At 44.8% G+C, this 14,361-nt stretch overlaps 1 protein-coding gene and 1 long non-coding RNA gene across 2 annotated transcripts in view; one reads left to right on the top strand and one right to left on the bottom strand.

Moving 5' to 3' along the window:
• OXSR1 (oxidative stress responsive kinase 1) overlaps positions 1 to 6,253 on the bottom strand; it is a 97,754-nt gene extending 91,501 nt beyond the window's left edge. The window contains 1 exon segment of the mRNA XM_017847390.1: positions 5,797 to 6,253. Within this exon segment, the coding sequence (XP_017702879.1) occupies positions 5,797 to 5,866 (70 nt within the window). The 5' untranslated portion in view covers positions 5,867 to 6,253.
• Positions 6,254 to 6,705: 452 nt separating this feature from the next.
• On the top strand, positions 6,706 to 13,571 carry LOC108512240 (uncharacterized). The gene is made up of 4 exons (XR_001880541.1): positions 6,706 to 7,164; positions 8,882 to 8,930; positions 10,012 to 10,115; positions 13,412 to 13,571. It is a non-coding gene; the product is annotated as an uncharacterized LOC108512240 (long non-coding RNA).
• Positions 13,572 to 14,361: the final 790 nt, after the last annotated feature.

The following is a 14,361-nucleotide window of genomic DNA, read 5'->3' as shown; positions in this document are numbered from 1 at the left end:
AAAAAAAAAAAAAAAAAAAAAAAGCCCTTGAATTTTCAGTCTACAGGCTTTTAATATGTTCCCAGGAGGAGATTCTGTTCTCTGTAGGACTTTACCAGAAAGACGAAGAACAAAACAGAATGTGAGAAACAATCCCATAAATAGTATAGTGCTAAGAAGCAAATGTGAAAGAAATTACAGTTCAAATAAACAGATTACAGTTCAAATAAATGTATGTGTTTTGATGGAGATGACACCATTACACTGATTTCTCTAGAAAAAATCCTTTGAAAACAAAATTTAAATGATCCCAAAACCTTTTTTCTAGATTTTAATCATTTGTTTCCTGAAAAAGTTGAGTGTAACCTGAAATCGCAAAGATTCATTTTGAAGACCACAGCTTATTACAAATTACTATGTACCAAACATTTTGGTATGGAAGCAAAGTTAGAATAAGAATACAACGCTTTACTGAAACTTGCTACTTGTACTAGGCTGTAGATCAAGGAAAAAAATTTTTTTCTCCCTGTTGGGAAAATGGAGAGGCTGTAAGGAGTAGACTGGAAGGATGTGACAGGTGTGGAATATCTATCAGATTTTTTTCACTCTAAGGATAGATACTTCCCTTGGCCAGGCACAGTGCTTCATACCTGTAAATCCCAACACTTTAGGAGGCTATGGTGGGAGGATCGCTTGAGCCCAGAAGTAGAGACCAGCCTGGACAACATATCAGACCCTGTCTCTACAAAAAATAAAACTATGAGGCGGGCATGGTGGCACGTGTCTGTAGACCAGCTACTGGGGAGGCCAAGGCAAGAGGATCACTTGAGCCAGGAGTTCGAACAGTGAGACAGTGAGCTGTGATTGCATTTCAGCCTGGGTGACAGAGTGAGACACTGTCTCAAAAAAAAAAAAGCAGGGGAGATATTTCCCTTAATCTGTGAGACAATGTCCCCCATCTTCTAGTTTATATCCAAGAACCAATGTAGATACAGGAACAAAGATCCTGAATTAGGCTACAAGGAGACATAGATGCCAGTATTGGCTCTGCCTCTAATTAGCTATATGGCTTCAGGCAGTCATTTTACCTTTCTGTCTCTGTGTCTTCAACTGTAAAACAAGGTGGTTCACCTTATTTCACACCATACACAAAAATTAACTCAATTTGTATTAGAGGCTTAAATGCAAGAGCTAAAACTAACACTTAAAAGAAACTATAGGATAAAAAAATCTTCACAATGCTGGGTTAGTAAAGATTTCTTAGATACAACACCAACGGCAAAATAAATAAAAGAAAAAAAGTGATAAACATCAAAATTCAAAACTTTTGTACTTTAAAAGACACCATTAAGTAAATGAAAGAGGTCAAGCGCGGGGGCTCACACCTGTAACCCCAACACTTTGGGAGGCTAAAAATACAAAAAATTAGCTGGGTGTGGTGGCACGCACATGTAATCCCACCTACTCGGGAGGCTGAGACAGGAGAATTGCTTGAACCCAGGAAGCAGAGGTTGCAGTGAGCCAAGATCATGGCACTGCACTCCAGCCTGGGTGACAGAGTAAGACTGCAACTCAAAAAAAAAAAAAAGTTAAAATTAAAGAAGGCTAGGCACAGTGGCTCACGCCTGTAATCCTAGCACTTTGGAAGGCTGAGGCAGGCGGATCGCTTGAGCCCAGGAATTTGAGATCATCCTGGGAAATGTGGCGACACTTGGTCTCTACAAAAAACACAAAACTTAGCCAAACGTGGTGGCATGCACCTGTAGTCCCATCTACCAGGGAGGCAGGGGTGGGAGGATCACTTGAGCCCAGGAGGTGGAGGTTGCACTGAATTTGAGATCATCCTGGGAAATGTGGCAAAACTCGGTCTCTACAAAAGACACAAAAATTAGCCAAACATGGTGGCACGCATCTGTAGTGCCAGCTACCAGGGAGGCAGGTGTGGGAGGATCACTTGAGGCCAGGAGGTGGAGGTTGCAGTGAGCCCTGTTCATGCCACTGCACTCCACCCTAGGTGACAGAGTAAGACTCAAAAAAAAAAAAAAAAGGAAATGAAAAGAAAAAAAAATACTACAGATGGGAAAATATTTAAATTAAATCATATATCAGATAAAGGACACATACCCAGAATGAATACATATACCCACACTTCTATAACTCAAAATAAAAAAAAAAAAACCAGCCAGGCACAGTGGCTCACCCCTGTAATCCCAGCACTTTGGGAGGCCAAGGCAGGCGGATCACCTGAGGTCAGGAGTTTGAGATCAGCCTGCCCAACATGGTGAAACCCCATCACTACTAAAAATACAAAAATTAGCTGGGCATGGTGGCGAGCACCTATAATCCCAGCTACTCAGGAGGCTGAGACAGGAGAATTGCTTGAACCCAAGAGGCAGAGTTTGCAGTGAGCTGAGATCTCACCACTGTACTCCAGCCTGGGCAACAGAGCAAGACTCCATCTCAAAAAAAAAAGAAAAGAAAAGAAAAAAGAAAACAACCCAATGGGCAGTCCAACTGGACAAAAGATTTGAACAGATATTTCACCAAAGAAGATCTATGAAAGCCTAATAAATAAGCACATGAAAGGATGTTCGTCATCATTAGTCATTAGGGCAATGCAAATCCAAACAACAATGAGATACCACTTCATAACCACTAGGATGGTTACATGCAAAAAGACAACAAATGTAGAGAAATGAGAACTCTTATAATTACTAGTAGGAACATAAAATGGTACAGTTACTTTGAAAAACAGTTTGGCAGTTTCTTAAACAGTTAAATTTGTGATACAACCCAGCAATTCCACTCCTGGGTATACATCCAAGGAAAACGAAACAAATTCATGGGATGACTTGATGCGAATACTCAAAGCAGCCTTATTCCAAACATCCAAAAAGCAGAAACAATCCAATGCCTATTAACTGGTGTCCAATAAAAAGGAACCATGTACTACATGGCAGATGGATGAACCTCAAAAAGCATTATGGGAAGTAAAAGAAGCCAAACGCAAAGGACCACATATTATATGATTACATGTATATGAAATGTCCAGAAAGGGCAAATCTATAGAGACAGAAAGTATATTTGTGATTGCCTAGGGCTGGGGGTGGGAACAGGGAGCGACTGCAAATGGACATGAGGCATCTTTCTGGAATGATGGAAATGTTCTAAAATTGGATTGTGGTGATGACTGAACAATTATGTAAATTTACTAAAAGATTATTGAATTGTACATTTTAATCAGGTAAATCTTACGGTATGTAAACTATATCTCAAATTTGTTTTTTTCAAATGAAAAAATGTTTATGCTAAGCGAAAGAAACCAAACATAAAAGACCACATGTTATATGATCCCATTTACACAAATGTCCAAAAAAGGCAAGTCTATAGAGACAAAAAGTAGATTTATGGTTGCCTAAGGCTGGGGGTGGAAAAGGGGATTAACTGTAAGAAAGCACAAGAGATCTCATGGGGATGTTGGAAATACTCTAAAACTGGATTATGGTGAAGACAGTTGTACAACACAGGGAATTTACTAAAAATCACTAAACGTTACACTTAAAATGGGTCAATTTTATATTAAATTATACCTCAGTAAAGCTGTTTTAAATCTATAAAAGATGGTCAAATCACACTGGAGTTCCTAACCATGGACCACTTTGTGAATGTGAGGAACACTAACCCTATCCAGAAGACTGAGAGGCTACCTTTTGCCCACTCACAGACATCCTTAGGGTCTGAGGACACCAAATTAACAAATCACCAAATCTCTAGCGCCTTTGCAACTCTGAAATTCTTTGCCATCTTAACACCAAAGGCTTTGAGAATGACTACAACCACCCTCTTCACCCTAGAAAGATGGACACACTACCAGAAAAAAAATAAAATAAAAAATAAAACTCTTTTAAAATGACGATAGGGAACCTCGTCTTTACTTCTCTGGCATCATTTTGGAATCTTCCATTTAATCCTTTTCTTCAATATGAAACTGACTGGCGGAACCAGAAGCAATCAGTTCAGACCGGGAACCAGCTGTCTTTAGAATCAACGAATACACGTCAAAGACCCAATAAATACGTAGCAAGTACACAGGCCCATGAAGTGGCTTAAACAAAGATGTGATGTCTTTATTTAGTCCAGGTTTTTTTTGTTTTGTTTTGTTTTTGTTTTTCCTACACAAACCAATACTGCTTTAAGCCCAGATTGTCTTAAAACAAGAGGCAAGTAAAAAAAATTTTTTTTCACAGTTTTTTTAAACCCACAGTGAAATAAACACCGACACTCCCAAGGCAGCTAAGAAGTCTTCAGTTGGTCTTTGTTATAAAACTAATTTTAGGGCAGGATGCTGGCAAAGTAGACAATTCTCCTTCCTCCAATACACAGGTGTCTGCTCATGTCAGTTTGATTGAGCCTGTATAGCTAAACTCACCCCCCCTTTTGATTTCCAAGGTCACTGGGTTATTGTTGTCCAACAAATACTCCCCTCATCCCCAGTCCCCAGCCTCCTCCCAATCCCTAGGCTTCTGTGAGAATTACAATCTATGTTTGTGCAAGTTTTGGTCTCTGCCAACTGGTATTCCTGGACCCCCTTCAAATCTTTTCACACACCAGCCCAATTTATCGGATCACGTCAAGGCACTATTTGAGGGCCTCCAGTGATACACAAAATTCCAAAATCTGTAGGAAGTCTGAGAAGATCCCTAAGCTCTGGCTCCTCCCTTCCCTCTCTATCCTTGCCAACCTTCCTTCAGGTCCTAAAACATATGAAGCTTTTCCCCTACTCAAGGCCACTGCATCTCCTCATCCCTCTGTAAGGAAAAATCTTGCTGAGGCTCTTAATCCTCACTTCTCATCCTTCAGGGCTCAATTGAAATGTCATCGCCTCTGAAAAAGAATTTTCCTTGAAATCACCCTACCTAGATCTCCAGGTTATTCTCTATCAGAACATCTTGTTTATCTCCTTCATGGCACTTGCCAAAACCTCTTCTTTTTAATTCCGCCCCACCCCCACCCCCCCCACCACAGACAGAGTCTCGCTCTGTCGCTCAGGCTGGAGTGCTGTGGTGCGATCTAGGCTTGCTGCAACCTCCACCTCCCGGGTTTAAGGATTCTTCTGCCTCAGCCTCCCAGGTAGCTGGGACTACGGGCGAGCCCCACCACATCCAACTAATTTTTGTATTTTTAGTAGAGACAGGCTTTCACCATATTGGCCAGGCTGGTCTCAATCTCCTGACCTCGTGACCCGCACGCCTCGGCCTCCCAAAGTGCTGGGATTACAGGCGTGAGCCACCACGCCCGGCCCTTTTTAATTCTTTTTGTCTACTTATTTAATGTCTACCTCCTCGACTGGAAAGTCACTCGAAAGGAGTCAGAAGCTGGGTCTCTGTTGCTCAGCGTGGTTCCTGCAGCTTCACCTGGAGGATCCCCAGCTCGCCCCAGCACGGACCGGGAGGAAAAAACTAAAGCAGAAATCGATGGCTGTGCCCACAACTTCAAGATCCCATTTCTCACACAGCCTCGGTAAGGCCTGTCCCACACCTGCAGTTTCTTTCTCTACAAGACACATGGGTCGCTCCTGTCCACACATCGGAGAATGCTGTACACAAATCTCTCCTGAGCCCCCTCAAGCCCCACCCCATCCCACGCCGCCTCACAGGCGCGCGCCTCAAAACCCCCTTCCCGTCTCACACGCGCTCGACACAAGCGTCCCACGAATTTCTGTGAGGATGCGCTCCCCGAGCTTCCGCGGATCCCCACGTTCCCGCGTCCCCCGCCGCCCAGCGCCGCGCCTTCCCCCTCCGCGGCGCGTGCTCTCACCGATCACCTCCTGCAGCTCGTAATCGTCCCTGTTGATGGACCAGGGCAGGGCGCTCGAGTCCTCGGACATGACGGCGGCAGCGGCTCGCGGTCCTCCCTCAAACTCGCTGACCTCGCTTGTCTCCTCGCCGCGCGTCTCCCCACCCCCAACAGCCGCCGCCGCGCCCCCACCAATCGTCTCGGAACAGCCACTGGTCGGACGGCGCCAGGGCGCGGGGTCACCGCGCGGCAGAGCGGCGGGGGCTCAGAGCTCCGGCGGACCTCGCCTCCTGCTCCTCTGCGTCCGGCACTGCCCGGCCCAGCCCACGTCCTGTCCTCGGCCTCCGCAGCAGCAGCGACAGAAGCTTTGCCTGGGCCCAGCCCCTCTGTCCCGCCCTCCACCCCAGCCCCACGCACGGGCCAAACTTTCCCTTCTCCCTCCACCTGCCGACACGCAGCGCGCTGACGTCACCGCGCTGGTCACGCCCCACCTCGGGCTCGCCTCCGGCCGCCATCTCCAGTGTGGCTGGATACAAAGTGAGCGAGCTAGAAACCCGAGAAGATGGGAGTTGGCGGTGAAAGGAAAGAAATGCTTAGGTAGAGGTTCATCGAAGGCATCGAAAAGCCTTACGAGAGCCTCAAATAGCACAGAGGCAGTAGCCACACTAAGCATGGCGACCAAAGGGCCGCAAAGTAGAAGGGGCGGAGCCACTTCTAGCGCCTGGAGCGCGTTGCTGGCTCCGTCGTCGCATTCATTGGTTTGTTTGAGAAGGAATCAGAAAAGCAATGGGTGTAGGTAGACGTCAGTCATAAGTTGGTCCCGCCTCCAGGCTCTTAGAGCGCTTCTCCTTGTTAGGGCTGCAGCCCTTCAAGAGCCCCATTACCCCGCTCGTCTTACCACTTCCTCTGGAGTGACGTCACGGCGTAACCGTCACACCATCGAGACGTGCGAAAGGCTCCACGGGGTGTGGAGAAGCCCTGAGGGAGCGGCTGGGTGGGGTGGCCTTCGGGTGTGGACCACTGCCAACTAGGATAAAAGGCCTTAGGCCACCGGTCGGAGTGAAACTGGAAGTTTGCCTGGTGACATTTTTTTCAAGGCGGACGTTCTCTCTAAGGCATGCCGTGGCGCTGTCTCTCGCGGTTCCCTCCTGCATTAGGCGGGTTCTGTCCATTCGCAGCTTTAGATCTGCAGCTCAAGCACCTGCCTTGAGGGCCTCGGAAGGTTTTTTCCCCCGAACAGGGCTTGAGCTATTTAAACAAGTCAGATCGACCCACGGATCTGGGGGTTGTCTCACGAGCCTTGGCTTTTGTCACCCCCACTGAACAGTTTTCTCAGTTTGACTTCGTAGTGCCATTGGAGAAATTAGCGAGCTGAAGACAACACGCTTGGTAAATTGGATTTTAAAAAATAAAGAGCATCTAACAGGAATAGGGCTAGGTGCGAAACTGTTCTAGGTTGGACACCTTTCAGTCCAATGGCAATTATTAAGGAAGAGACCTTAGGCCGGGTGCAGTGGCTCAACTTTGAGAGGCCGAGGCGGGCGGATCACCTGAGGTCAGGAGTTCGAGACCATCCTGACCAACATGGTGAAACCCCGTCTCTACTAAAAATACAAAAATTAGCCAGGCGTGGTGGTACTCGCCTGTAATCCCAGCTACTAGGGAGGCTGAGGCAGGAGAATCGCTTGAACCTAGGAGGCAGAGGTTGCAGTGACCCGAGAGCATGCTGCATGCCACTGCACTCCAGTCGGCAACAGACCGAGACTCTAAAAGAAAAAAAAAAAGACTGGGTGCGGTGGCTAACGCCTGTAATCTCAGCACTTTGAGAAGCGGGGGAGGGGGGCCGGCGGCGGGGGTGGGATCACAAGGTCAGGAGTTCGAGACCAGCCTGGCCAATATGGTGAAACCCCCGTCTCTACTAAAAAAATACAAAAAATTAGCCAGGTGTGGCAGCGCGGGACTATTCGGGAGGCTGAAGCAGGAGAATGGCTTGAACCCAGGAAGCGGAAGTTGCAGTGAACGTTGATCGTGCCACGGCACTCCAGACTGGGTGACAGAGCCAGACTCCATCTCCAAGAAAAAAAAAATTCTTTTCCTGCAAGCCATGGGAAGTTCAGAGGTTTTTTTGTTTTGTTTTGTTTTGTTTTTTGTGGGAGACGGAGTCTCCCTCTGTGGCACAGGCTGGAGTGCGGTGGCATGATCTCGGCTCACTGCAACATCTGCATCCCATGTTCAAGTGATCCTCCTGCCTCAGCCTCCCAGTAGCTGGGACTACAGGCGCGTGCCACCACGCCCAGCTAATTTTTGTATTTTTAGTAGAGACGGGAGTTTCACCATATTGGCCAGGCTGGTCTCAAACTCCTGACCTTGTGATCCACCCACCTCAGCTTCTCAAAGTGCTGAGATTACAAGGGTGAGCCACTGCGCCTAGACTTTTTTTTTTTTTTTTTTTTGAGACGAAACCTCGGTCTGTCACCCAAGCTAGAGTGCAGTGGTACTATCTGGGCTTACTGCAACCTCTGCCTCCCAGGTGCAAGCGATTCTTCTGCCTCAGCCTCCTGAGTAGCTGGGATTACAGGCGCCTGCCACCACGCCTGGCTAATTTTTGTATTTTTGGTAGAGGCGGGTTTCACCATGTTGGTCAGGCTGGGGAAGTTTAGGTCTTAAGCTTGAGCACACCAATTCTCCTCTCCTTGCTAGGAGTCCTGCCTTTCTACTGCAGCAAAACCTGTGTGGCAATCTGGCGTTACTGCACTGGGCAAGTAGATCTTAATTTGGTTCTAAAACACCTCCAAGCACTGGAAGCTCTGCGTGAGCTCTGCTGTGGGAGGTCCAACTGACCATGAAACCGGTCAACTAGAAGCTACTAGTGGGTTTCCACCTAGTTGGTAGGGTTGGAGAATGTTTCATGAAGAAGGAAGCATTTGTACCAGACCTTGCAAAGTTAACATGATTTCAATACATGCACATTTAGAGGATAAAATAGTCCAGGCCCAGCAAAGGTGCCACAGTTCCAGAAAGCATAGCACAGGCCTTGCTGTAAGTGGTTTCAGCTATTACTACTGACACTTTCTTTACCGTATGTTCTGCCTTTTTCTTTTTGCAGGGAGGAGAGGGATGGGATCAAATGTATCAGAAAGGAGCTAAATCTGATGGTAAGTATTAGCTTCAAGGTTTGTACCAATAGAAAGGTCTACAAATCAGAAATTCTTAAGTTGGGGTTGTTGAGCTGTATGACCCATGGACATACTTCAGTTTTTTTTTGTTTTTTGTTTTTCTCCCTGGCATGGTGGCTCAAACCTGTAATCCCAGCATTTTGGGAGGCCCAGGCAGGTGAATCACGTGAGGTCAGGAGTTCGAGACCACCCTGGCCAATACGGTAAAATCCCATCTCTACTAAAAATACAAAAATTAGCCAGCCATGGTGGCTGGCGCCTGTAATCCCAGCTACTCAGGAGGTTGAGGCAGGAGAATCGCTTGAACCCAGGAGGCAGAGGTTGTAGTGAGCCAAGATCATGCCACTGCACTCCAGCCTCAGCAAAAGAATGTGAGACTCCGTCTCAAAAAAGAAATTATATATATATATATAATATATAAAAATATATATATAGAAATATAATAGGGTATACTTCAGGGAGAGATTTTGGTAACCTTCCTCCTTTCTTCCCCTTCCCCAGTGAAAAGGAGCTACTAATCTAATAGTGAAAATTCAAGATGTTAATTGGCCCATGTTCTTGGCAGACAGGGTCACCAATGGATTCTGTTCTGCCTCCTCCACAAGCATAGCTTGATGGATTAGTTGAGTCAGAACCAGCTCTGCAGATCTGCTCATTTCATTTATCCTTTCTCCTTGATTTTCTCCATGTAGCCTGATAGAGGTAGGGATTCTGTGATTTTAATATGCAAGGAATTGGCGGCTCTTTGAGGTCAGAATCCAAACCTCAACCTCATTCTCAGCCTGTGGAGTACCTTCCATGTGAAAGAGAGTATTGTCATAAACACTGAGTATAAAGTGGTGACCAAAGCAGACTCAGTTTCTGTTTTCAGGGAACAGTCTCGTAGAAAACAGTAAACAACTAAGCAAATCGTGTAGGAAAAGGCAAGTATACTGTGACAGAGAATAGTTAGGAAGCCAGCCATGTGGTGAGTACAGTTGTCCCTTGAACAACACAGATTTGGACTATGGGGCCTACTCGTAATGATACATGGATTTTCTTCTGTTTCTGCTACCCCAAGACAGCAAGACCAACCAGCCACTCCTTTTCCTCCTTGTCCTCAGCCTACTCAATGTGAAAACAATGAGAAGCCCTTTGTGATGATCCACGTCCACCTAATGAATAGTAAATATATTTTCTCTTCCTTAGATTTTTAAAATTTTCTTTTCTGTAGCTTTATTGTGAGAATACAGTATATAATACATGTAACTACAAAATATGTGTTAATCTAGTTTATGTTATCAGTAAGACTTCCAATCAACAGTAGGCTATTAGTAATTAAGTTTTGGAGGACCCAAAGTTATATATGGATTTTTGACTGTGTAGGTGGTCGGTAACCCTAATGTCCTCATTTTTCAAGGGTCAATTGTATTTTAAACAGGGTACAGTGGGGATTTGGGGCACTTTTGAAACTTTTAATAAATGCTTTTATTCCTGTTATATTATGCTGCTGCTTTTTGTATATAGCTCTGTCAGTAGTCTTCAGGGTATGGGGAAGAGGGAAGGTAGGATGATTCTGGAACTGTGGCCCTTTTATCAGAATTTCACCAAATCCTACCTAGGTTTCTTGTAAGTATGGCATATTTTCCTGAGGCGAGGGACCTTGTTTTTCCTTACATTTTCAAAGGAGCCCTTGTCTTAGTTTGGGTTCCCCTAACATCAGACTCTGAGACCAGGATTTGGGTACAAATAGTTTGTTTAGAAGGTGCCTCCAAGAGGCAACTCCACTTTTGAAGGAGTGGAGAAGTAAGACAGGAAAGGAAGGATAGTCATTAAGGGTGTGTTAATGAGGGGTCACTATGTGGGCAACCAGGCTTAACCTGCTGTGATCCATCTGGGAAACTATCGAACATACTTCAGAATTGTCTCACTAAGAGGTAAGGAAGCTGAGCTATTATCCCACCAACTCTATTCCTCTTTAGGGTGTTAACACTCCTGCACCTCTATCCAGCTCAGTGCTTGGAAAAGCATGCTCCTAAGGTCAGAGAATGCACTCATGCAGACATAGGCAGTCCTCCTCTTGTATTGGAACTCTCTAAAAGCAAACTCCAGAGTAGGCCCAAAGGATATGAGCCCAGTATAGACAGCATCTGCTGCTGTGCATAAACCCAAAAGTTGAGACTCACTGTCTGAACTGAGAAACGGGGAACAAAAGTATATTCATGCTTCTCCTTCTTACTTTATTACCCTTAAGTAACTTACTTGCATTGGGCTTTGCTTTTAGTGCCTGCAGAATAGAGGAAAAAAGACTGATTTCAAGACTAGTGATGTTTTGAAGTGGGGGATTATAGCTGTAACAATTCAAGTTTTATAGGCTCCTGTGATTCAAGTCTAAAAATTAATGTGTACTCTATGTGAGAAACCCGAATATAAAGAAAAACACAACCTTATACCTCTGACCTGAGCTGATTTTCTTAGCAGTTTCATGTCAGTACCAGGACCAATTATAGACTGCTAGAATTTATTCCCTCCCATCTATCTCTTATCACGTGTCACACTTAATGTGATGGGAGGGCGATAACAGCCAAACCCCCTTAGGTGTGCTTTTCACTTTGTGCCTAGAATAGTACCCTGCAGAGGCATGCATTCAGGCATGGTGTTGATTAAACAGATGAAGTGTGAGAGTAGAGGGGACATGCGCAAGCTAGGAGTCTGGAGCCTGGTGACAAACTGACGGCTTGGCAATCCCAGAAAATGAATGTCTAAAGTGATGGGCACTCAAGACCTGCAGAAATGCCTATGTATAAATGTTATTGTAGGAAAAAAAAATCTGTCCATGAAGAAAGTACAGTCTCAGCATCAAGCTGGATTCTGAGCCAGAAAGGAGCTTCAGATTCTCCCAGGCTGGCACCATGCCAATTAGATGAGCTCAAGCTAAACTGAGCAAAAGATGGGAAATACCTGACTGGGGTGGAGCAGATTTCTAAGTGCCTGCAATATTTCAAACACTCTTAAAGGTTTAATATGTCTGATAACCCAATTAATTAGGATGTTTATTGTGGCATTATTGTAAGAGAGAAAATTTAGAAACAGCCTATGTGTTCTTTGATAGAGGACTGGTAATTGCTTGTGTATATTATGTGGAACATCTCAGGACACGTAAGACATTTTCTGTGTTAATGTAATTGATGCTGGCTGAAGCAACAACCTGAAAATCTGGATGGCTTAACCCAAAAGCTTTTTTCTAAAACACATAAAGTCCAGTGCAGAGGTCTCTGGTCCCTCTCCTTCAAGAGGAGAATGAAAGATTTTGGCTGTCTCCATCTTGTGGCACCACCATCTTCTGGGGCCTTCTTGGAGTCTTTGCTGGATCCTCTGCCTTCAGCCAGCCAGTCAGTTGAGAGACAGAACACCACAAAGTGGGCCAAGATTCAGCTGTATCTGTTACCTCTTCCCATATTGTATTGGTCAGACCAAGTCATCTGACTCCAACGTAACTCTAGGAAACTGAGAAATGGCTTCTGTGTGCTCAGGAAGAAGAAACAGATGGGACTGGTGAGCATCTAGCCAATTTCTACCACAAATGGTCATTTTGGCTGCCTCCAGGCCAAAGGCAATAACTTGTTGAGGAAAAGGAGTGAGAGGGATATATCCTTTTTGACATTTTGGATATTATAAATCCATATTACTTGTTTAAAAATTACTTAATTGAGGAAGTGTGGACTGGTAAAATTATGGCTCATCCATACCATGAAACATTACACAACAGTTAGAAGAATGAAGTAGGCCAGGTGCAGTGGCTCATGCCTTTAATCCTGGCAGTTTGGGAGGCCAAGGCAAGCAGATCGCCTGAGCCTAGGAATTCAAGATTAGCCTGGGCAACATGGCAAAACCACGTCTCTACAAAAAATATAAATGTTAGCTGGGCATGGTGATGTGCACCTGTGGTCCCAGACACTTGGGAGGCTGAGGTGGGAGAATCACGAGGTTGCAGCTGCAGTGAGCTGTGATTATGCCACTGCAGTACAGCCTGGACAACAGGGTGAGACCTGTCTCAAAAAACAAAAAAAAAGAAAGAAAGAAAGCGGGGGGGAGGGAGGGAGGGAGGGAGGAAAGGAAAGAAGGAAGGAAGGAAGGAAGGAAGGGAGGAAGGACTGTACATACTGAAATAGTATGATCTATGCTAAGGTAAACAAGCAACTTGTAAAATAAATTCAATTTTTACCTGTGCATAAATATATAGAATAAGTTCTGGAAGGTACATGGAGGTGTAATACACATTTGCTTTCTGTGTATTGTTGGAGCTCTTTATAAGGAGAAATACCAAAGAACACAACATGACTTAAATTGCTGAAAGCAATTCTCCAAGATTGATTCCACAAAAATATTTTGAGAGCCCATAAACATAAACTTCAGCTGCATTAATCAGGAAAATGCAAACGAAAACTAAAATGTGATATCACTTGACTCTTCACCAATAGGTAAAAACTAAAAAGCAGGAGAATACTAAATGTTGGCCAAAATGAGGAAAACAGAAACTCATCTTCTGACAGTTGGAATGAAAATTGATACAACGTCCCTGAAAAACAGTTTGGTGTTAACTAGCAAAGTAGAACCTGTGCCTCCCCTACAACCCAGCAATTCCACTCCTGGTATACAACCAAAATAAACTTTGTACTTGTATTCCAAATAATATATACTAGAATACCTACATCAGCATATTTTGTAATGGCTAAGTAGAGGAAGTCACCCAAATAGAATGTAAAAGTATTCATACAATGGACATTATACAGCAGCAGAATTTACCTACAGCTGTATAAAATAGATGAGTCCCAAAACAGGCCAGGCGCAGTGGCTCACACCTGTAATCCCAGATCTTTGGGAGGCTGAGGTGGGTGGATCACCTGAGGTCAGGAATTCAAGACCAGCCTGGCCAACATGGTGAAACTCCATCTCTACTAAAAATACAAAAATTAGCCAGGCGAGGTGGCAGGCACCTGTAATTCCAGCTACTAGGGAGGCTGAGACACGAAAATCACTTGAATCCAGGAGGCAGAGGTTGCAGTGAGCCAAGATCATGCCACAGCACTCCAGCCTGGGTGACAAAGTGAGACTGCCTGAAAAACAAAACAACTACCCCCCAACACACACACACACACACACACACACACACACACACAGCAATGCTGATAGAAACAAAGTAACAGAAAAATTCATAGAGTATGATTGCATTCACAAAAAATCAAAGTACAATTGAATAAACTTATTGCAAGGAGACAACAAAAAAATTCAAGTTAGTGATTAGCTCTAGGGGGAAGGAGAAAGCTGCAGCCCAGGTAGGGCACATGGAGGACTTAGTAGATATGGGTCATGTTCAATATCTAAACCTGGATGATGGGTACACACATGCTCAACTATTCATAAATGTTCA

This window comes from Rhinopithecus bieti, unplaced genomic scaffold (assembly GCF_001698545.2).
Source record: "Rhinopithecus bieti isolate Rb0 unplaced genomic scaffold, ASM169854v2 scaffold_30015, whole genome shotgun sequence".
Lineage (NCBI taxonomy): Eukaryota > Metazoa > Chordata > Mammalia > Primates > Cercopithecidae > Rhinopithecus > Rhinopithecus bieti.
The sequence above is the reverse complement of the archived record's forward strand: the minus strand, read 5'-3'. Positions and strand labels throughout refer to the sequence as shown.